The sequence below is a fragment of the Mustela erminea genome, chromosome 5, assembly GCF_009829155.1.
Source record: "Mustela erminea isolate mMusErm1 chromosome 5, mMusErm1.Pri, whole genome shotgun sequence".
NCBI lineage: Eukaryota > Metazoa > Chordata > Mammalia > Carnivora > Mustelidae > Mustela > Mustela erminea.
The window spans coordinates 131,565,555-131,588,216 of NC_045618.1; the positions used below are offsets into that span (position 1 = coordinate 131,565,555).

A 22,662-nucleotide genomic window follows, 5' to 3' on the forward strand; every position below is an offset into this window, starting at 1 on the left:
AAATTAAAGCCAGTAGGAATAATCCCTTAACAACTGTATGGCACATCTTCATTTAAAAAGTCATTTCATACATATCATTCTATTTGATCCTAACCATACCCCTATAAAACAGCCTGAGAGATAGTACTCTGACTTTTCAAGTTACATAGCACACACATATCCAAGAGGACTCACAGAGAAACTGAAAAACTAATCTTAAATTTAAGTCAGACTCTCTTTTTCCTCTGTGTCAAGGAATAATGCTAATGGAGGCAAAAGAGTAAAGTGCCTCAAAATCCACGAAAACTGGGTCTGATTCTCAATTCATCACACATTCTGCATCCTTGAAAAAGTTCTTTGATCTTTAAGGCTGAGCTTACTGAAGTGGCAATAATAGCATCTTCAGATTAAATGAGACACATCAGTTAAGGCCCTCACCATCATCTATGCTAAATGATAAGCTACACTTACTCCCATCATTCATTTTTATTGTTACAAGAATCCGGCAATCAAGAAACCTGACTCTTTCCTAATAACTCGGGAAAGCAATGTGGTTCAATGGCACAGCAGAGGTTACAGAATTCTAATGTACTGTCCCACAGTTACTCTGGTAAGTTACTTGACCTCTCTATAGACTATCATTCTATCATTGTAAAGGTTTTTGAGAAAATAACGTAACATACCTCACAGGGTCTGGAGACCTCCTTTGCTTCCATATCTACAAATTTAAAATCTCTCACGTTAGGAGCTCCAATCGAGAGTTCACAAAGAGTAGTACCTGGGGCCAATGTTCATTCATGAGCCCAGAAATAGAGCCTTCTCTCATTTCAGATAGCTAAGCGTGACCAACTCATAAAATCCTGGATTAGACTGAGGATAGAAACTAAAACCAGAGTCTAACTACACCAAAGGAAGGAGACTGCATAAACGAAGGTAAAACTAAAAGAGAATTATTTTCTACCCAAAGGCAAAGGCTTTAGACGCAGGCTCGCTCTTACTTACTCTTGGCTTACCACCTCCTCATCCTCTGAGGATGATGCTGTTTCCTCCAGGTCCCGGGCCATCACGACTGGCATTTCCTTTAGGGTTTGTCATGCAGTCAGCAGATGGGGGCCTCAGAGACCTTTTCTTGCAGTTTCACCGGATCAAACAATTTAGGTGGCACTGATTCCTGCAAGAAAGCCAAATGATTTGAAACACAATGGCATTTTCTATTTATTGATTATTGCTATTGATCTTCCAAGTAATAAATATGAATGTTTACCTAAATGGTGCCCATTTAGGTAAGAAGCTTACCTTCTATCACAGTGCCTCACTTATGCCACAAAACTCAAGATTGTTTCAAACATACTGTCTGTCCTCTATGTATTTAAAGAGCTGTTATTAAGTTTGAGCTTCTCATTTTTCTTTTATATACTAAACCTAACAAGAATTAGCTTCTAGGAAAGTCTGAGATAGGTGGCTGACTGACTAAAACATAGACTCCTCGCTAGAAAAGCTCGACTTGGGTTAAAAATAAAAACTCAAGATTTACTACCCTTGAAAATATTTCTTTAGACACTAGAACAAGCACACAGCTGAAATGCCTTCATATTTCACTAAAACAAATTCAACCACTAAACTAAAAGATTAATATATTCTCCTCAATCAAGGTGATAAGTAGCTGGGAAAAAAAAACAAAAAACAAAAAAACAAAAACACTGTCCTTCCACTCTCAAAAATTATTCTCCTTACTAAAAATCACAAACTATGATTTGAATCTCAAATAGACATTAGAATAGGATATTTCTAACTTAAAATATTTTTGCATATGTAAAAAGTACAAGTGTGTTGTGTGTTTAAGAATGAAATCGAATTTACAGATAAAGAAAATGAACAAGTTTAAATGACCATAATCCTGTTACTCAGAGATAACGATGTGATGTCCATCTCTGCAAATCTTATTTTGCTATACACTCAAAATACGGTAAGATCGTAATCGGGACCAAAAAACCGCCGATCCCGATGACGATCCCTACAGATCTTCAGCGGAATGGGCAGTATCTAGTAACTTCAAATGCGTTCTTCCGAGGACTCCCGACGGGATTTCTAGATCTTTCCCCAAATGTTGGAAAGTCCTTTAAATTAAAACAAAACAAGCAAAACCTCCAAGCGAGGAAGAGATGACAAACCTGTCCCAGGCCGCCAGCAGAGCAGAGACAACGGAGGGAAGAAGATTAAGGACACTCGCCCAAGAATCGTCTTCGCCCTAAAGGGATCAGCCCCTCGGCCCCACCCCCGGCTCACCCCAATCCCGGGTAGATCCTCAGATGCTCCCCAAGGGAAGGACAGGCATGACTGTGCCGCTGCGATTCAGCCCAGCGCGCCCGGAAGCCAACAGCTAGCCCCGGACTCCGAGAGGGAAGTGTAGCCGCCGGCGCCCGCCCAGGCTCGGGAGCTCACCTCCCTCCCGTAGGGGAGCGCGCCGGCGCAGGCGTTTACCTGTCTCATCTTCCCATGGCTCCGGGAGGGCCGGCGGGGACCGCGCTCTGCGCCTACCACCCTCCTCCTTCCCCAGCCGGGCTCACGGCAGCCGCCGACGGCTGCTTCCCCCGTTACTACAACAACCAACAAGCAACCGCCCGCTCGGAGCCACTGCGCAGGCGCCCGCCTCCCCGCGCTGACAACGCTCGGCTTCGGGCGCGAAGGAATGTCGTCACCGCCGCGCTATGCGGGCGCAGAGCTTTGCTCTCAGGAGAAGTCTATAGAGTTCTTTTTTCCGCTCTCTTTCTCTCCACTCCTAAAGGGTAGACTCCAGCCCCGGAGTCCTTCCGCCACGCTCAACAGGAGGGTTCGCTGCGTGAGCGGCCGTACCGGGGTGAAGCTTGGGCAGCGGCAACCACTGATTGGCAGTAAAGGGGTGCACGCCCCATCTCCTGCTCGAGCAAAACCGGAGCAGCCAATCAGAGCGAGGGCTGACGGAAACAACCCAATCCTGGAGCCGGCCTGTGGGCGGGGGCGAGGACAAATGGCTCAGGTGGACTCCTCGCTAGATGTGCTTCGAGGCTTTGCTGCTGCTGCTCTTATTGCTGCTGCTGCCGCTGCTCCAGCTGGTGCTGCTGCTGCTGTGCTGGGGGTCCGGTCACCAGGTACCGAGAGTGTTGGGGAGAAGAGGGAGGGAGGCGTTTTGGCGGCATCTGATTGAGAGCATAGGGAGAGTCTGGAAAAATGGAGGTGAGAAGGATGGAAGATCGCTGATAGCAACCTTTTTGGGGGGGAACAAGGGGTTTCGAGAGACCTTGACAAGGGGCAGCTGGGACTATGAAGATGAAGAAGGCTTGGTAGGTTCGGGGAACCAAAGAATGAATGAACGAATGACCAGCCACTCGGAGCCTAGCACAGGACAAGCAAGGCACCTTTTCACTTTCTCATGTAATTCCCACAGTAACCCTTGAGATAGGTATTTTTAAAGCTCCTTTTTGCAGATTTCTCACCCAGAGTCGTACAGCTACACAATGATTGTGGAACGGTGGGAACCTCCCCCTGACTAGTTTTAACACCACACCTTTGCAGGGCCAGGCCAGGACAAAATTTGAGAACAGATGTTAGATACTTTAGGAGGCCCTGAAGCTTTAGGGAAATGGGGTTGAGGGATTTGGTAGAGCAGTTCAGTAGAGTGCTCAGGCTTTGCCCTCATCAGCTATCTGTTGGGATTTCTAAGAGCTTCGGTGAAATGGGCGTAAGTTCTCTCAAAGAGGGGAGCCATCCACATGGCTTTTCTGCCCCTGGGAGGAGAAAGCCTGAGTCACCTGTTGAGAAATGGGGAAAAATAAGGAGGATCAGGGGGTCTTGGCCCATGCCCTGACCGCTTCTGATCGCCAGTAAAACTCTATTCTCTCTGGACTTCAATAACATCCATTGTTGCAATCTACCATTCCCTGAGGGATTTCGCTTCCTCCTCTAGAGCCCTTTTTTGGTTGTTCTTTCTTTTTAGTGTTTCACCTTGTCTTAGGTCATGGCTGACTTTCACATATACTTCAGCTGGGTAGCCTAAGACCATACTGAAACTTCTGTCAGAGTGTCAAAGGAAGCCTGATGGTTTATCACCACTTCAGGCCCAAGAAGTCAACCTGACAACAGATAAACTTTGGGAAAAACAAAAGACAGCCAAAAAAGAAAAAAAAAAACACAAAACCCAAAAAACACAGACTACAACACTACAATGAAGATGAGAAGAAGTTGTTGTATTATTGGGTTCTTTATCTACATGAGTTTTATTTAAATCAAGTTGATTGAGGGGCCCCTGGATGGCTCAGTTGGTTAAGTGCCTGCCTTTGGCTCAGGTCATTATCTCAGAGTCCTGGGATTGAGCCCCACATCGGGCTTTCTGCTCGGTGGGGAACCTGTTTCTCCCCCTCCCTCTCCCTCTCAAATGAATAAGTAAGATCTTTAGAAAAATAAATCAAGTTGATTGAAATCATTGCTCTTCAAGGGTTCATCTAAGCTTTTTTTTTATTAAACAAAAAGTACATAATGTAAATGTATTTTGTATACAACTTCAAGACAGAAGTGGGTATAATGTGCTTGCCTTCCTTAAAAATAGAAACTTCATCAAAATATTCTCAGTGAGGCAGTATTGCAGAGCAGGGTTCTTAGCTTAGCTCTGCCATGTTGTTAGCTGTGTAACCTCAAGCAAATCACTTGATTTCTCTGTGCCAGCCCTCATCTGTCAAATGGAAATAGTGATAGTGCCTATCCACCTTGTTTAGGGATTAAATGAGATACTTTATGTTAGGTGCTTGCACAGTGCGTGACACATACAAGCGCCCACTACCTGTTAGCTATCCTAATTTCTCCTGCAGCGCAACACCAACATTGTTGGTTCTCCTCCACATAATTTTCATGATAGTTCTCAAGTCACAGCAATTCATTTACTTTTAGCTTTTATATTGTTCTAGTTTATAGAGCACAAATTACCTGAGAACCAGAGTAGAGGAAACCCAAGAGTGTACATATTGCCCTCACTCCATAGATACCACTCAAATGTGTATGGCTTTTGTAAGCTTCAAAGGGTCTGTCATCAATAGGCAGGCATGTATCTGTTGGTAGATCTAAGTGAGCCACTTGGATTACAAGGGAATGTCATAAAACAAAACAGAACAAAAAACTGGGCTAGAAGGAAAGATATTAAAAGATTGATTCCAGCCAAGAGAAAAGGGTTCTGATTTAGGCTAACACTGTGGAGAAGTTGTTTAGACAAAAGTAAGTACTGTGCCACTTACTGCAAAGTATCCTGTTGATTCACCACTAGCAGTGAGAGTAAATAAATAAGACCGGTTTCTATAACTCTTAAACAGAAGGCCATTTTATTATCTGATAGTCTTATCTGTACACCTCCTCTTTGTCTGTTCCCTTTTTTCTCTATTATTTTTGGTTGGCTTACCATTTCTAAGCCCTGCATTTAGCCTCTGTCGCTCTAGGTAAAGGTTAGCATCCTTGGGTTTAGGGTAAATGTCCAGGCAGCTTGCAAACCCTGTGAAATAAGAATGGTACGTTAAAATAACAGAGTGTAGGTAAGTTCAGGGACTGGGAAAGGAACTAATGAAGTGATTCCCAAGATAAGCTTCGTGTAGCCTCCGGGAGTGGGGCACAAGTTAACTACTCAAGCCAGAGAGCTTATGGTTGAGTAAGCTAACTGCTGTCTCCTGTTTTTTTGCCTTTGTTCCCAAGGCAAAAAGCCCTCTTGGGTTGGAGGGAAGTCATGAGCCGTTTCTTGAACGTGTTACGAAGCTGGCTGGTTATGGTGTCCATCATAGCCATAGGGAACACCCTGCAGAGTTTCCGAGACCACACCTTTCTCTATGAAAAGCTCTACACAGGCAAGCCGGATCTCGGTAAGAAATCGGAGAACTGTATCCTTCATGGGAGTGGTCCCAAACTGTGGTTCCCAGACTGGGCTGTGCTAAGAGCAAGCTATAGGACGTTCAAAAACAAACACACACACAGCACAGGTGTCCGTTTTCTTCTCTAGACTTAGCTCCTGAAACTTCCACCCCGAGTGGGGCCCTAATTTTTCATAACTTCCCAGGTGATTCTGATGCTGGCTAATCTAACCTTTGGTGGCCATTAGAATAATGGCCTTTGTGGATAGCACTTGGCCCTTTTTCCTCCCAAGCTTGTCTGAGTATCTTTTCATCCATTTTATACTGTCCTTTGCATATTACAGGCAATACAAAGTATTACAAGGGCAGTGAGAAGAGAGTTATTTGGTGACACTGGGGTGCCCCACTAGAAAGCTATAAAAAACCTGTTCATATTATTTCATTCCTCTTCAGAAGCTAGGTTGTGCCACATATAGTTTATTCTGTGTTCCAGATGGGGAGTTACTGACCTAAGGACTTCTTAAACTGTGAAGAGCCCCCAAGAAGCTATCCGAAATTCCACTGAGCTGGTCTCCCAGAGTGGAATTCAGAAGGCCTCTGGTGGCCTTTCCCAGTTCCTTGAGCCTCCCTGCTGAGCGTATTTTCACATTTCAGCTTGTGCTTCCTTGCACTGATGTGTGGGATAATGGTGTTTGAGCTGCAGCACCATTTCACACAGCTGACAACTCTGTGTCGCATTTATAGCTAACCCAGATTCGGGCTGTGACCTAGCTCATGTTTCTGCAACATCTCCATACAGAATAGATCAAAGTAGGCTAAGGCTCCCTTTGAACAAAGCTCAATCGGAGTAAAGTACCTGGGAAAGTAGGTAGGACATTTCCACCGTGTCCCCCTCAAATGCTGCCTTCTGATGTCCAGGAACCCTTTGTAGATCCACAGGATTTTAGGGATTATCCGGTCTAGTCCTTTAAGTTTAAAGTTGACAGAAAAACCCAGGGGTTATGCGATTCACTCAAGGGTGTATAGTCAAGTTGAAGAACTGTTGGGAGGTGGGGAGCATGGAGGGCTGGGAGGAATTGTCTGTCTCCATCCCAGAAGTAGAGACTGCGCCCCCCCCTCCCCCCATAATCAGGAGGCTCTCATGGTACTCTGCTGATGGGAACAGTGTTCTGGAGCATCCCACAGAATTTTGCCTGATGCCTTACCTGCCTAGGGTTGGTGAAATACTCCATTTTTGTATCTCACTAACTAGACCCAGATTCGGGCTCTGGGTCTAGTTAGAACTCTTTCCTCAGCGTTTTCATCAGTAGAGCTATCAAATTGGTTTATCAAGAATGTAGCCTTCCAGGGCCAACCACTAGATATTTGGTTGGCATGTGGAATTTTTTTTCTCACCTTACTATACCGTCTGAAGGTCTTCAGTGTTGTAGGAATTGGTATCACTGTGTGGTTTTCCAAAGGATGGAAAATCCTGAAAGCCCAAGTAAACATTAATAAACCTTTCAGGGCGCCTGAGTGGCTCAGCCAGTTAAGCATCTGCCTTCAGCCCAGTTCACGATCCCAGGGACCTGAGATGGAGTGCCACATCAGGCTCAGAGCCTGCTTCTCCCTCTGCCCCTCCCCCCACTTGTACATGCACTCGCTCTCTCAAAAATAAATAAATAAAATCTGTTTAAAAAAAAAAAAAAAGAAAAAGAAATAGACCTTCGGTTATCAGTCTTGTCCCTTGAAATTTCTCTTGCTCAATAGACCAGCAAAGGAAGTATCTTTGCTTTCACGGCATCCCCTGCCACAGAATATATTAGATAAAGAACTCTACAGTCACCCAGGAAGAAAGTCTTTTTAGAAAATACTTACTCCCAGGGCCTACCTCCAAAGAGTATGATTTAATTGTTCTGCTACCCAGGTCTTGGTAATTTCATAAAACTTCTTTAGTTGACTCTCATAAATGCCCAGAGTTAAGAACCACTGCTGTGGTAGACTGTGATCCCTACTTTCAGGACAAGATATTTCCTACAGCAATACCATAACAAAGCCACCCAGAGTAGGGTGGCCTCAGCAAACACAAAGGAAGCAGCACTTTGTTCCAGTACCAAGTGCACAGGAAACCTGCCCAGTGTGGGCTTTGTTCAAATAATATAGATCTGGCTTCAGGAGAAGACTTTGGTCTCTTCAAGGCCAGATTGAGCATCTAGATATGTTGCAGGATTTCTGAGCTCTCTACTGCATCAGCCTTGAAGGTTTACTGACCTCCTAGGCATCTTGTCCTGATGCCCCACTGTGTGCAACATTCCCCCAGACCTGTCCTGATCCAGTCGGGCTGGACATCACCTGCACCAGAGTGGTGTTCAGGACAGAGGTGGAAACTGCTACAGTCAGGAGATACGGCCTAAGTGGGCTCTTTGTTGGGTTCTTACTCTTGGAATGCCCCCGCTCAACTGTAGACATCCAAAGAGGAGCTGCACAGTTCTCAGTGTGGGATTCCTTCCATTCCTTCTCGTTACCATGTGCAGCCCCAGAGCCTCCCCTCTGCCCAGCTGAAGGGAGTTCAGGCTCAGCAGCCTGCCTCCCATGAGCCACCAGTGAAGTAAGAGGAGTTTGGAGGGAACCCTGACTGTCCCCTCTCGACACTCTTGGTTTTTTCTGCTCTACAGTGAATGGCCTCCAGGCTCGGACTTTTGGGATCTGGACACTGCTGTCGTCAGTGATTCGCTGCCTCTGTGCCATCGACATCCACAACAAGACGTATGTAAGGGAAGGAAGAGTTTTAGCATCCGGTGGTTGGAAATCAGGTGCTAGGCATACCCAGTGTGGGCCTCCCCTTGGAGACCTGTTAATTTTCATACATTAGCCTAGAAAGTGGATAATGAAAAGTTAATGGTTCTATTCTTTCCAGGCCTTAAAAAAAAAGAAACCATAATAGGCCTCACAGGTCTTTACAGTTTGAAAATTCTTTAGAAGTGGATAGCAACAAGCCATGTCATGATCCAGTGGCCTGCATCACACCCCTCTACTTCTTCACTAAAGAATCAGCCTTTCTTCTACTAAAGAAGGAGAGTAGTGCACTCTTTTTAGAACAGCCACCCACATATTACCTTATTCTCACATTCCTCCTTAAGAAATAGAAATGAACAGAAACCCCAGTCCCCAAAAAAAGGAACCTACGAGGAAACTGCTGCATGCTTGTATCCCTTCCATAGGTGAGGATGAAAGCGAACCCAGGATTCCTATATTCTGCCACTCTAGGGTACTCAGGCCAGGCTGAAACATTTTGCAGACAACCATAGCCTCTCGTCTGAATCACGCTATAACCAGTGCTGACCACTGGAGGGGGCTTGAACTTCCTTGCCAACCATCCTCACCATAGTCAAAAGGGGGAAGTTTGCTCAGATCACTGGCTGAGGCCACCAAAATGTCAACTTCACACCAAAATATTTTTCTGCCATATCTAAGCTCTCAGCATTTGGGGAAAGAGGAGGTAATGATATTTACTGAGCACCCCTGATGATGCCTGGAGCTTTCACCTACGTGACCTTGATTAAGTCTCCCAGCAGCCCTGGGAGGTAATGATTTTCATTCCCAAGTCTGCAGATCTACATGTTAGAGACCCAATTAATTTGAACTAAGGAAGACTGACTCAAGTGGGATTTGAAGCAGGGCTGTTAACCCTGTGATCTCTCCAAGTTTTTTAAAATTTTTTTTTTAAACTTGAAACTATGGTTTGACTCATTCTACACTGACGTGTATTTTGGGAAGCAGTATGGTTCCCAGTGAAAGTAGCAGTGGAAACAGCCTGGGGCCCAGGCATGAAAACAAGAAAATGGGCTCTTATCTCCATTCTGTTAATAACTCCTTTTGGAGCTGTAAAAGTTCATTATAGCGAAAATCCGCTGTATAGAGTTGACTCCCCCCAAGCTTAGCTACTAACGGCCTACTACCCACCAGAAGCTTTACTGATAAGAAAGTTGATTAAGACATATTTTGTGTGTTTTATGTGTTAGGTACTGTATCCTTAAAATCAAGTAAGCTAGAGCAAAGGAAATGTTACTCAGAAAATCATAAGGAACAGAAAATGCATTTACTGTACTGTACTACAATGTGTTTTTTTTTTAAATCCACATATAAGTGGACCCATGTTGTTCAGGGGATCAGCTGTTGACCTCTGCCTCTTAGTCTCTTTATGTATAAAATGAGACTAGTGGATCTGAGGGCAGGGTGACTAGGAGGGCGAAAGAATTAAATAATCCCATTCATTTCCCTCGTCCTGACACAGGATAGCCATAAGTGCAGACTTCTGTTTCTAGCCTTTTGTAACCTGGGACTTTAGTCCATGCTCTTCTGATAATACATTCTGATTCTATTTCCTCCCTAAACAGAAATTCAAAATCAACACCCATATATACATATTTACTAAATGTATAAAAACATGCACAGGAATGATAAAATTCAAATTTAACATACCCATTCCTTCTGGGGAGGGGGAGGCAAGAGAATTGGATCTGGGTGGGATAAGGATACATAGAATGCTTTAACTGATATCTGTGATGTTTCATTTCTTAGAAAAAAGTATCTGGAGCAAAAATGCCAAAACATCCCGATTGGATGGAGCAGGGTTTTGGTTGCAAATGGGATAATTACAGTATTCTATCATCAGTGCTTTTTTGTACCTTTGAAATACTTCATAATCTTAAAAATCATTGTCAAAAAAAAAGATATCCCCAATCTAAGTGGTCAGTCATTCTATAGCCTATCTCCCCTCCACCGCTTCGTCAAAACTGAGGAACACATTCTCTTCCCATGAGGTTATCACTGTGTCCTCCACCTGATCATGTTCCCAGGCTAAGACCCAAAATAACAACAGCCCGCATAGCAAGAGCATCTAAAAGCCCCAGAGAGGTCCTCACTGCTCCTGCCGCACTCAGGCCCTTCATTCTATGACATCCATCCTCTGAGCACTGACTAGCTCCTGGCCCAACACCTACCAGGTGGGCTTGGACTACAGACAGAGCCAGTCTGAGTAAGTAGAATGTGTAAGCGTGATTGCTCCCCAGCTGTCTATACTGCTAGGAGTGCCATAACCCAGACTCTGCTTTGCTCTGGCTGGCTTCACCACCTTGCTACGACTTGGAGACCCACTCTGGATGCCAGGACCATTCTCCTCTCAGTCTAGCCCTTGAAACCTTCAGTTTTGCTCTCATAGTGGGTAAATTGATGTAATGGAGCAGATGGGTCTTTCTTGGGCCCAAGTCTGGATTGACTTGGGGGGGGGGGGAGGTAGGTGGGAATCGGACCGTTGCTTGTCCCCTGCACTGAACAAGCAGGCCTCCAGTTCCCATTTCTGTCTGCTCCCTTGTAGGCTGTACCACATCACACTCTGGACCTTCCTCCTCGCCCTGGGACACTTCCTGTCCGAGTTGTTTGTCTTTGGGACCGCAGCTCCCACGATTGGCGTCTTGGCCCCCCTCATGGTGGCAAGTAAGCACCTGCCCCCCAGACCTCCTATGGGAACTGTACCCTAGGGTCGGGGGTGGGAGAGCAGACATACAAGAGGATAAGAAAGTGCTGTGCTGATGTCCGCCACCTTTCTTTTCTCTTACTTAAGGTTTCTCGATCCTGGGTATGCTAGTTGGCCTCCGGTACCTAGAAGTCGAACCAGTATCCAGACAGAAGAAGAGAAACTGAGGCCGGCGTTAACCACCTCTGAGACTTCGTCTTCCACCTTGCGGCCCCTTCCTTCATCCTCCGTCCTCTTCTTTCTGCTCCATCCTGAGCCCTCTTACCACTCCTAGCCTTTTAGGTTTGGGGTTTTTCTTACACTTAAAAATTTTTAAGCTACAACCTTCATACAGAAAATATAATGTGTACATACAATTGAAAGAATCCTTTTAAATGATTGAATACTCTGTCCCTTCACCCAGCTCAAGAGATGTCCAGCACCTCAGAAACCCACTGTGTGCCCTTCCCCTACCCACAGTCTTCCAGGATCCCTTTTCCAGCCTCCGCTTTTTCCCTTTATTTTCATCCCTTCCTCTGACTTGTGTGGTGGGAACACGTGAACTATGAAACTTACAGCTGCTGCGTCACCCAGAGCAGCTGCCACCAAGGGCTGCTTCAGGAGGTCGCCCCCCGAGGTTGGGCTCCTCTCTGCTGCTGGCCCCAAGACTCTGAACCATCCGAGGAACAGGCAGTTCTTCTAAGAAGGGCTCGCCTGTGAGTAAGCATGGCTCGTATACTTGTGTCTACAAGTGGATCAGGGTTGGAAGAGTCTGGGCTGTTTTTAGACCTTCTGGTCAGCTCTATTTGTGTAACAAATTTTGTAATAAATAGAAAAATTCTCTGCTTGGATCAGTCCTTGTACTTTGACCTCCCCTAAGCCAGGAGCACTCCTGCCCCTCTCTGAGCCGTAGTATAGGAGAATCACAGCTTTTTGCTGATCAAATACACCCTAATTGGTAGGACAGCTCAAGGACCCAGGGACCCACCAACTATTGTCAAGAGGTAGTAAGAAAAGCAGTGATCTTACGGAGTTAGCATGTGAGTGTAGATGCACGTGGAGCTCACCTTAGAAAGTGAATGAAAGCATGCATGGTTTGGATTTGGATGCTCTAAGCATACGTCATAGAAACATAATTCCAGATAAGCCAAGACAAGACCTGAAGGATCTGAAGAGATGATTTAGAATAGAATGCATCATGAATATTATCATTCTTTAACAGCCAGCCTTGGCTCCCTTTCAAGATGATTTAAAGTAGAATTCGTCGAGTCTCTCTCCAGCTGAGAACTGCTAACAGATAATGGTGCCAGAATGCCACAGGCGCTGTGCATTCACTAAGAAAGAAACGTACAGAAAACTGAGAGCAGCATGTCCAAGCCACAGTGTAAGGCACACACACCTGGGAAGGGAGAAGTGGCAGTAGGTCAGACAGTTCAGAAGGAAAAATGGTGACACAACAGCAGAGGCCAAAAGCATGGACTTTGGCCAGGGCCGGATGGTGCAGTCACAACGGCAAACACTTCGGCCACACTTTGAGGCAGAGCCAGAAACAACAGTGGGCTCTGAGCGGCCCCCCCGTGTGTGGACCATCCACATGTGTACACAGCCCAGAAGGCAGGCAGGGTCATGTGTAGGCCAGTGAGATACAAGGCACCACATAGGCACACATTCAGTCTTCCAGCCTTGTCTTGAAACAGTAGGCCTTGGGGAGGGTCACATCTATGTGAACAGAGGATCCACCTCTGCAGTGGATTCTGGGAACTGCTTCTCTAGCCCCAGGCCCCTCCAATTCCGTCCCATGGGCCCGGGCCCCACAAATGAGCTGGACTCTTGGCTACCCAAAGACACCTCTGCCCCGTCTAATGACATGGCAGGCCACTTGGAGAATCTTTTATTGTCTTAAAACATCTGGCATTACAAGTAGAAAATACAAATCACTCTTTTAAAATAAAGGAATGACCAATCTGGTAAACGTTTTGTTAAAAAGTTTTAAGGAGCTGGAGAGTAAACACATTTCTCTTTATCAAAAAGCAAGACGTGCTTCCTCTCCACCTGTCTTCTACCCCCCAACCCTCCCCCAGCAGAAGTGTGAACTTCTTTTACATACAGCACATCTGGAATGCCTGTATACACAAACACACACACACACACACACACACACACACACACACACATACGGCTCCCCTCAGACAGCAGCCCCCCTGCCAAGCCAGGCTGCCCCCAGATGCCCAGACTGGGCAGTGGCCACAGCCCAGCAGCACCATGGACATGATCACAGCTGCTCAGCACAGGAGAAATGATTCAAATGTCTTACTTTCGGGGGACACTACCCCAGCCCATGAGGAGAGCCGGACAGCAGGCTAGGCAGGCGAGGAGGTCACCCTGAGTTGGTTTAAAGGGAATCCCTTGAGAAAGAAAAAAAAGGGGTTTCACACATTCACAACATCTGTTAAAAGGTGATTGCCGGAAGGGGACAGTGAGAGGGTTTGGGTGTGCGAATACGATCCCCTTCGGAGGCAGAAGGCACTTAACTCAAGCCAACTCAATTCCTTTTCCTTCTGCCCCTTTCCTCTCCTCTCTCCGAAGCTGTGGATTTCTCAGGGTGGACATGAAACAAAGTTTTCAGGAAAGATTACAGGAAGGTGGCTGGGATTTCCCCTCCCTTCAGAGAAAGGAAGCACTAAGGCCGACGACAGTTTCTCAAGGCATCGGCGGTGACGACAACACACACACACAAAGAAGTCCCTGGGCAGAGATCTGGTAGAAAAGAACCATCCTGTCCCCAAATCTAGCTACCACAGTTCCCAAAGGCTGGACCTTCACAAGCGGCCTCAGGCTGCGAGGCAGGTCACCCTCCCAGACAGGCTTCTCCTTCACGGTCACAGCACGGTCACAGTCGCAGCAAAGTTTCTGTCAAGTTTATTGATGTTGGGTTTGATCAGCTCTTAGGAGAGGGTCTGGAAACAGACCCTCCCTAAGGCAGGAGAAGCTAGGCCGAGTCCTGATGGGTTCGTTCTGATGTTTTTCTGCTGGTGCTTTCTCTCCCACAGAACATTAGCCACAATGTGATGACCCCAAAATTACCCCCTCTCTGGAGCAGCCGCCTCTCCTTAGAACTGGGCTTCTAAGGGTCTTATGATTCTTAAAAAAAAAGTTAATATCCTGAATAAGCTTTCTTTCCGTGATAATTTTGCAGGCCCTCTCCCGGCGGGCTGGAGGGGAAGGGGGAAGACGAGGCGCCACGGCTCTCCAGCAGTCTCTCCAGCACCGGCTCCCACAGCCTGCGAGGGGGGCGGGGATGGAGCGGGCACCCAGTGGAAGGTGCCATCTTCCCCAGCTAGACCATGCAAGCTCTTGAGTGGGTTCCAGATGGCAGAGGCCCTGCCGTCCAAGCCCCCAGTATGCCAGCCGGTTCCCTCCAAAAGCTGCTGCGACGAAGGCCTACGTGCCGGCGGTAGGCGCTGATGGAAGAGGTGGGGAGTGCTGTCTGGTTCCCTGAGTGGCCACCACCTTTTCCTCTCAGAGCTGCTCCTCAGACACAGTGGTGGGTGCTTTGCTAGTGTTGCTCTCCTCCTCCTCGTCCTCCTCCGGGAGCTTCTGCAAGGCACAACAAGGAGGCAGCCCTTTGGGTGAAGAGGAAAAGGACTGCACCCTTGGCTAAAACAGCGGCCCGTCACGGATGTCATCAGTGGGAAAACCAAGAGCCAGAGGCCCCTCAGCAGCCCCAGGAGCAAACAAAGGGAAGTAGAAAAGCAGCACCCAGCCTCTGCCAGTGTGCTCTCTAAACACACACACACCCTCACTGTGTCATCAAAGAAAAGCCAGAAAGGCCAGCTCTCTGTGACACCATGGCCACCACAAACGGTCCTGCTCCGAGTGCCTCCGAGGGAGGGTTCAGGCTCCCTCTGGGGCCTGCGAGAGAAGCAGAGCCCACCCTCCCTCCCCATTCTGACTGCCTAAAACTCACTTGGACTGACCACTGAGTAGTTCTCCAAAGTGTCAGCTCTACAACCCCTGCAGAAATTCTGACTACCTTCCTTTGGAGGCGGCCCCCAGCATGAGGAATATTATTATAGTATGCAGGGAATGGAGGCAAGAGAGAATTTTTGTAAAGGCAGGATATAAACTCAGTGGCTAAAATTATGTATATATATCTTATACCTAGGGAAGAAGACTTTGGATCAGTCTGGCTTTGACTTTGTTGGGGCAAGATGGCCCAGGATAAGCATAGTCCTGTGGCTCACACTTGTTCAGGTGGGTCTGGAATTAAGTATGACCTGGAAATGATCTTCTGCGGTCCCTAGGTATGTGCTGTGCCCTGCTTCTTACCTCAAGCACTCTTCTGTCGGTGGGAAAGCCCTGGCACGGGCACACAGCACTGCACCATCACCACTCAAGAGCTCAAGGGACATCTACAGGCCCAGTGCCAGCTGGACACATGGTGCTTCTCCCCTAGGGACTGTCCCAGGCTTAGTTCGCAGCTGGGGCAACATTTGTAGAAACCCATCCTGCCCATTCTCTTGCCAGTTCCTTGCCAGCAGCTCAGCCTCAGCCATGAGTAGCTTCCATTCAGGCCACCAGCCGCCTGCTTACGTCAATCAAGCAGCCTCTTGCCTCTCGCTCACGCACACGTGCACGCCCACGCACGCCTGCCCCCGCCAAAGCCAGCACTTTGAAATCACAACCAGAAACAGAGATTAGTGGGGGCAGAAGTACAGCCGCTGTCTCTAGCGGAGAACCACCAACTGGAAGAAAAACGGAAACCCAAACCAAGATTCTCATCATCTCAATTAGCCATTAGCCCCAAGCTAGATGTTCTTTCTTTCTTTTTCTTTTCTTTTTTTTTTTTTTTTTAACCAAAACTGTGTATCTCACTGATTAGAAAGAGCAGCTCTGGCCACATCTGTTGGGTGCCCTGTCTTCAGCTGGCACTGATCATGAATTTGTGTGCCGATGGCCGGGTCTCCCTTACACGGACTGCCATGGGGTACATAATGGTGGGTTCCAGAGGAGGGAGGCTCTGTGACAGCCCTGCCTTCCCAGGGTGTCAGTGCACCATGATTCTGACCTTCCCGTAACAATAGGCTTCCCCAGGTGCAAGGGAGGTTCAAAGGCACATGGTGAGTTATCCAGGGACACAGACTTTGGAGTACCGTCCCCGGATTTGTCTCCTTACTTCTACTCAGTGCTATTTCCTATACTCCATACAGAAGATGACCAAGCCAACAGCTCCAACCTTGACTAACAAACCTGATCCCTGTGCACCAAGATACGCCCATGAGAATAGTGAAAAATCACAATAATCTAAATATTAAACAAGAGGAAATGGAAATATATCTACATAGATACGAGGTGGTAGAATGTAACTGTGGACAGTTTGTCAAACTATTGTTAAGCAAACAAGCAGGCTAGGACCCCAACCTGCTCCCGAAGACTCCCACAAAACAACCCTGAATGACAGACCGCAATGTTAATCTCCAGGTAATCTCCAGGTATTAGGGTTATAGGTGACCTTTTCTTTCTTCCTGTTTGCCTACATCTGCCAACGCAAACACAGATTACAAAGTAAACAGCAAAATCTCCTATCCCTTGACACAAGATGTCACATTCCAAATTGAAACCTTCTCACAAGAAATCTCTCCTGTTTTATGATAGGCATCTTGTTCCCAGGCTCACTCTATATTTCAAACCCTGATGCCTCCTTGTAGTGGGGCCAGGTGAAAGCCCATCCTCATGGAGGTCATGGCAGGGTCCTCGCGCCAGTCTAGAGAGCAGCATTTCAGCCCCAAGGCCTTCCCTGTCTCCCCAGTGAGTTTCCTGCGCTAGGCTCTGCCCTCCACATGCTACCCGCTGGCTCGCCAACTCCAGAGTGTGATATCAGAAGACAAATAATCAATGAAAGCTTGTTATCCATCTGCCCACATATGTCCTTACAATACTAAATATACTCTTTCGGATACCATTTTTGCCTCACCAACTGGCAAGCTTTTCCAAAATGATAAGGCCTCCGTGTTGGCACTCCTACACTTCTAGAGCAATATACTCTGATAGTGTTGATAGGACCTTACTCGACAACAGTTCAGCAATATGTACCAGGATCTTAAAAATGTGCATGAGCACGGATCCATTTCTCAAGGAAATAGTGTGCTTGGGAACATGCACAAAGGTTCAGCTTCCAGGACTTTAGTCATGATATTGTTTATAACAATGATTGAGAACAACCTTAATGTCCACAGACAGCAAGACTGTTAAGTCATAGTTTATCCTGGGGGCACCTGGGTGGCTCAGTGGGTTAAAGCCTCTGCTTTCGGCTGAGGTCATGATCCCAGGGTCCTGGGATCGAGCCCCGCATCGGGCTTTCTGCTCAGCAGGGAGCCTGCTTCCCCCTCTCTCTCTGCCTGTCTCTCTGCCAACTTGTGATCTCTGTCTGTCAAATAAATAAATAAAATCTTTTAAAAAAAATCATGGTTTATCCATGTGCACTCACTGAAACACTGTGTAGAAATGAGAAGCATGTTATAATGACATGATAAGGTGTTCACAAGTAAAAAAGCAGAAGATTCCATCTTTGTTTAAAAAAACAAAAACGGGAATGCAAGCCGGTGCAACCACTCTGGAAAACAGCATGGAGGTTCCTCAAAATGTTGAAAATAGAACTGCCCTATGACCCAGCAATTGCACTACTGGGTATTTACCCTAAAGATACAAACGTAGTGATCCAAAGGGGCACGTGCACCCGAATGTTTATAGCAGCAATGTCCACAATAACCAAACTATGGAAAGAACCTAGATGTCCATCAACAGATGAATGGATCAAGAAGATGTGGTATATATACACAATGGAATACTATGCAGCCATCAAAAGAAATGAAATCTTGCCATTTGTGACAACGTGGATGGAACTAGAGCGTATCATGCTTAGCGAAATAAGTCAAGCGGAGAAAGACAACTATCATATGATCTCCCTGATATGAGGAAGTGGTGATGCAACATGGGGGCTTAAGTGGGTAGGAGAAGAATCAATGAAACAAGATGGGATTGGGAGGAAAACAAACCATAAGTGACTCTTAATCTCACAAAACAAACTGAGGGCTGCTGGGGGGAGGGGGATTGGGAGAAGGGGGGTGGGGTTATGGACATTGGGGAGGGTATGTGCTTTGGTGAGTGCTGTGAAGTGTGTAAACCTGGAGATTCACAGACCTGTTACCCCTGGGGATAAAAATATATGTTTATAAAAAATAAAAAAAATTTAAAAAAAATAAATAATAAAAAAATAAAATAGCAGTAAAATATAAAAAAATTTACATATCCATATATATAACAAATATAGATATACATATATATTATATGTAGATACAGACATGTAAGTATTGCAAAAAAAAACCAGCATTTCATCTCTAGGTGATAATATTACAGATGATTTTTAAATTTTGTATACTTTTCTGTATTTTTTTAGTTTTCCTACAAAGAACATGTATTATCTCTGTAATGGGTTTTAGGGTGGTTTGTTTGTTTTTTAAGTAATATCCCACTTTTCCTCCTCACATTAGAAATTGCTTTCATCCTGGCTGATTTGATACCTAACATTTTGACTGAAATAGTCCCTAACTGATTAAAGCAGACGGGATACCCTCTTGTGTTTTAAATCATACCCCTAGTCCTCCCCCGTCTACCACCATCAATGCCTACTCCCTGACTCGCCCTTTGTGAGCCCTGTTGGAAATGCACTGGTGCCAGCCCCTCTAGCTCCACTGCACGAAGGGGCTGGAACATGCAAGGAGAACCACTGCCTTGGGTCCACCACCACCACATTCGAGGTAGGCTCCCACCTTTCCTCTCCAGCCACTGAACCCTGGGCGAAAGCAGTGGAGCCAGGGTCTCGGGACTTGTCTCAGGATCCAAGGAGGGGTTGCTGCTCAGCAGACTGTGACAACAGTGACATATCCTGGGGACCACAGCAGGGAGGCCAGGAGAAGGGAAGGAAGCAGAAGAGGCCAGGAAAGAGCAGCACAACAGCCATGCTGAACACTCACCCAGGAAACTCTTGGGCGCCATGTTTATGTGAGTTGAGCTGATCTCATGGCCTCCAGAGTAGGAGGCCCCCAGAGTGGGAGCCCCCCGGGCCCCCCATGCTGCCACAGCCTCAAACAAAGCCTGGGACCCCGCTTTCAGCCCAGCAAGCTTCCACATACTCACATTCTCGGGAGTTTCTTTGTTTGCTTTCTGCCTCCGGAGATCTGCCTTAATGAATGCTGAGGTCAAGAGATTGAGAAAGAACACCAAAACACAGAATTAACAAGAGAACAATGATGAAGTTCACCCAAGAGAGGGAGTCCTCACTTTCCGAAGGGTCACAGGTATCTCAGACCTATAGATATCCCAGGGAGATGGAGGTTCCCACCACCAACTTGACAGAGCCTGGGGATCACTGATGTGCCTGACAGGCAGAAGCCAATGATGACATAGGCCTTCATTTATATACCCGTTATATTTGCCAGGGAGTTTTCACATGTTGTGCTAGTCCTTACAACAACCCCCATTTTATAGTTTAAGAAAGTGAGCCTTCCAGAAGTTGGTCCACTTGCCCAAGGTCAAACAGCTATGGAGGTCAGTGTCACAGTCTTGGATACAAACAAGGGTCTTTTGGCACCAAATTCTAGGCTCATTCCACCAAAATATGCTACTGCCCCTCAAACATATTTCTTTTTTTATTTATTTGACAGAGAGAGATCACAAGCAGGCAGAGAGGCAGGCAGAGAGAGAGGAGGAAGCAGGCTCGCGGCTGAGCAGAGAGCCCGATGCGGGCCTCGATCCCAGGACCCTGGGATCATGACCTGAGCCGAAGGCAGCGGCCTAACCCACTGAGCCACCCAGGCGCCCCCTGAGCCACCCAGGCGCCCCATCAAACATATTTCTTAATAAGCCTTCCCCTCGGCCCCTCTGCAAGTGTACCCCGGATCTGTATGATCAATCAAAACACTGAGGTCTCAAATCGCCAACAGCCTAAGCTCACAAGCGGCCTAAGCACCATCTTGTCTTAAGGCCCCAACTCACCAGTGAGGGCTGCTCCAAGGGTGAGGAACACACAGAGAAAGATATTCCCAGGCATGGTTCCGTAGTTGTCAATAATTTGGCCCTGGGAGATGGTGAAGATGATCCCAAACACCTGTAAAGACACAAAGGAGACTGGAAACAAGGGCCTGGCCAACTAGTCCATGGGAGCACTGAGCCGTCATGATACAATGCCAGCGGCAGCCCAGTCAAGTAGGGAAAAAAGAGCCACTGTTTTGGGGCTACCACCAAATAAGAGTCCTACCTGGGCAGATACATTCAGGAGGCCAGACGATATGCCTTCCGATTCTGGGTATGTCAACTCCACAGCAAACTCAAATCCCAGCGGGAGGTAGCCCGTCATGAAGAAGCTGAAGGCCAGATCACAGAAACAAGGTAGTGGAGAATTCAAGAACAAGAAGGATAGGGAGCCCACCTCGCCCTCCTTAGAACTCCTTTTCCTGCTTTGTTTCTGGTCACCCAGATATTCCAGGCCATCCCTCTGGTGACCAAGGAAAGAGATACCCCTGCAGGTCAGGAAGAAGTTCCTATGGAGGCTTCATGTTCAGGAGCCCCCTGGGTGTCCCCAGCTTCTTCTATGCCCAACCATCAATTACTGTCAGCATTGGCAGAAGGAATGGGGATGCCTGCGGTGTTCAGCCCTCAGCTGAGAAATTCTGCATCATCGGTCTGCAGGCCCCGTGCTGGTAGTGGGAACTCCCTGGACACTGAACAGCATCTCCCTGCTCTCTGGGATCTGGAAGGAGGATCTCAGTGTCCTCCTTTTTCCCTCTGGAGTTTCACCAGCTGAGAAGGACCGAGTGTCTGTGTATCTCTGTCTCTGTCTTCCTCTTTCTCACACACACACTCATGTAGTGCCCACAGGAAAATAAGGGGGATATGCAGCTAAGCAGAGACCCCCAAGGAAGACGTGCTATTTCCTGCGCTTTCTCATACAACAGGTCCAGAAAGTTCCAACTCTAATTTCTTACATCTGTACCACACTTTGGGCTACTTTCACACTTATTTCTCTCTCACTCCTTGCAACAACCCTACAAGACAGGCCACTCTTATCTTCATTTACAGATGTGGAAACTGAGGCTCAGGGCAGTTAGGTGATGCACCTGTCATCTAAAGGTCAGCAGCGGAACTGGGACCAGGACCCAGACTTCCTGATTCCTAGCCCTGTGCACTTTTTCTGCCCACCCCACTGTCCCAGGCAGAGCTACAAGAGACTCTAAACATTTCCTAGCCTCCCTGAGTTCTGTGAAGGACAGACTCCATCTCAATGGCGTGGAAGCTCCGGGCAGGCTTTTGAAGTGTTGCAAGTAAACAAGACCTCTGGCCATGATTTCCACATCTCCAGAGATCAATGAGAAGGCAACAAAGGGACGAGTGTTGCTTCCAAGGATGGCGGCAGCACTATGAGCCATAGGATGCCGCTTTCCTGCTAGACAGGTCAGAGGTCACACTTACCCCATTGTGCCAGCGGTGATGAACACTACCCACAGGTATCCCAGGTTCAACGTCAGTGTGTACACCACCATGCCCACTACCGTCATGATGTAGACCACCAGGGTTGTCTCTCTAAAAGCAGAGACAAAGAAGTTGAGTCACTGGCTTCTGACTATAACAGGACCATTCATTCATTCATTCATTATACAAGTATCATTTGGGCACCTGCTGTGTGTTAAGCCCTCTGCTGTGTACTGGGACATCAGTTCTCACAGAACTTTCTGTCCATAAAGTTGATGGACACTGAACCAATGATCACACAAGTAGTTATTTAAATACACTGTGGCCAGTGCTATAAAGGGGAAGCCCAGGAGAGGATGAGGCCCTCTTGTTACATGTGTGTGTTTAACTCCCACAGAACCCTCTCAACAATATCATGCTACACCCCAAGCAAGAAGGACACAACCCTCTCCTTTCCTTGTCCTCCACCAAAAAACAAACAAACAAAAATAAAAAAATAAAACCAAACCACAGAACAAACATCAGCTCCAGTCAGGCAGCAGTGGCGTGCGGGACTAGCTCAGAAGCCACCTCCTCCTGCTGGTCTGCTTTGCCCCAAGACCCCATGGCCGTGGCGGGCAGTGAGATGAGTTTTTAGATTCTCTGTCATCTGGAACTTCCTCCTGCCAATGGCGCGGGGCAGTGCAGATTTTTCACCAAACCCGAACTGCTCCGCTCCAGACAGCAGAAGCTAAGCAAGAACATTCTCCAGCCCTGAACTAAGCTTTCCCAAGTGGGAAAGCTCTGCCCACTCCCCATGAC

The 22,662-nt window shown here is 47.0% G+C and overlaps 3 protein-coding genes across 22 annotated transcripts in view; 1 reads left to right on the top strand and 2 right to left on the bottom strand.

Moving 5' to 3' along the window:
* The window catches only part of TTLL5 (tubulin tyrosine ligase like 5), a 283,373-nt gene extending 280,801 nt beyond the window's left edge, over nucleotides 1-2,572 (bottom strand). For all 19 annotated transcript variants that reach the window (XR_004286139.1, XR_004286135.1, XR_004286136.1 and 16 more), the window contains exons 1-2: nucleotides 2,461-2,572; nucleotides 982-1,150 (exon numbers count right to left, since the gene is read on the bottom strand). Coding sequence is in view for 8 of the 19 variants with exons in the window: in XM_032344877.1 (XP_032200768.1) it covers nucleotides 982-1,055 (74 nt within the window). In the remaining 11 variants the exon portion in view is untranslated. The remainder of the gene's footprint in view (nucleotides 1-981; nucleotides 1,151-2,460) is intronic.
* Nucleotides 2,573-2,976: 404 nt separating this feature from the next.
* ERG28 (ergosterol biosynthesis 28 homolog) lies at nucleotides 2,977-12,188 on the top strand. Of its 2 annotated transcripts, none has more exons than XM_032344882.1 (5): nucleotides 2,977-3,107; nucleotides 5,689-5,852; nucleotides 8,495-8,589; nucleotides 11,197-11,315; nucleotides 11,443-12,188. In XM_032344882.1, the coding sequence occupies exons 2-5, from the start codon at nucleotides 5,720-5,722 to the stop codon at nucleotides 11,627-11,629; spliced, it is 534 nt and encodes a 177-aa protein (XP_032200773.1). In that variant the 5' UTR covers nucleotides 2,977-3,107; nucleotides 5,689-5,719; the 3' UTR covers nucleotides 11,630-12,188. The 2 variants fall into 2 exon arrangements, with proteins under 2 accessions (XP_032200773.1, XP_032200774.1); XM_032344883.1 differs by having other exon boundaries at nucleotides 8,495-8,585.
* Nucleotides 12,189-13,169: 981 nt separating this feature from the next.
* The window catches only part of FLVCR2 (FLVCR heme transporter 2), a 52,415-nt gene continuing 42,922 nt past the window's right edge, over nucleotides 13,170-22,662 (bottom strand). Inside the window, exons 6-10 of the mRNA XM_032344880.1 lie at nucleotides 21,862-21,972; nucleotides 20,651-20,756; nucleotides 20,389-20,500; nucleotides 19,531-19,586; nucleotides 13,170-14,931 (exon numbers count right to left, since the gene is read on the bottom strand). Of these exons, the coding sequence (XP_032200771.1) occupies nucleotides 14,854-14,931; nucleotides 19,531-19,586; nucleotides 20,389-20,500; nucleotides 20,651-20,756; nucleotides 21,862-21,972 (463 nt within the window). The 3' untranslated portion in view covers nucleotides 13,170-14,853. The remainder of the gene's footprint in view (nucleotides 14,932-19,530; nucleotides 19,587-20,388; nucleotides 20,501-20,650; nucleotides 20,757-21,861; nucleotides 21,973-22,662) is intronic.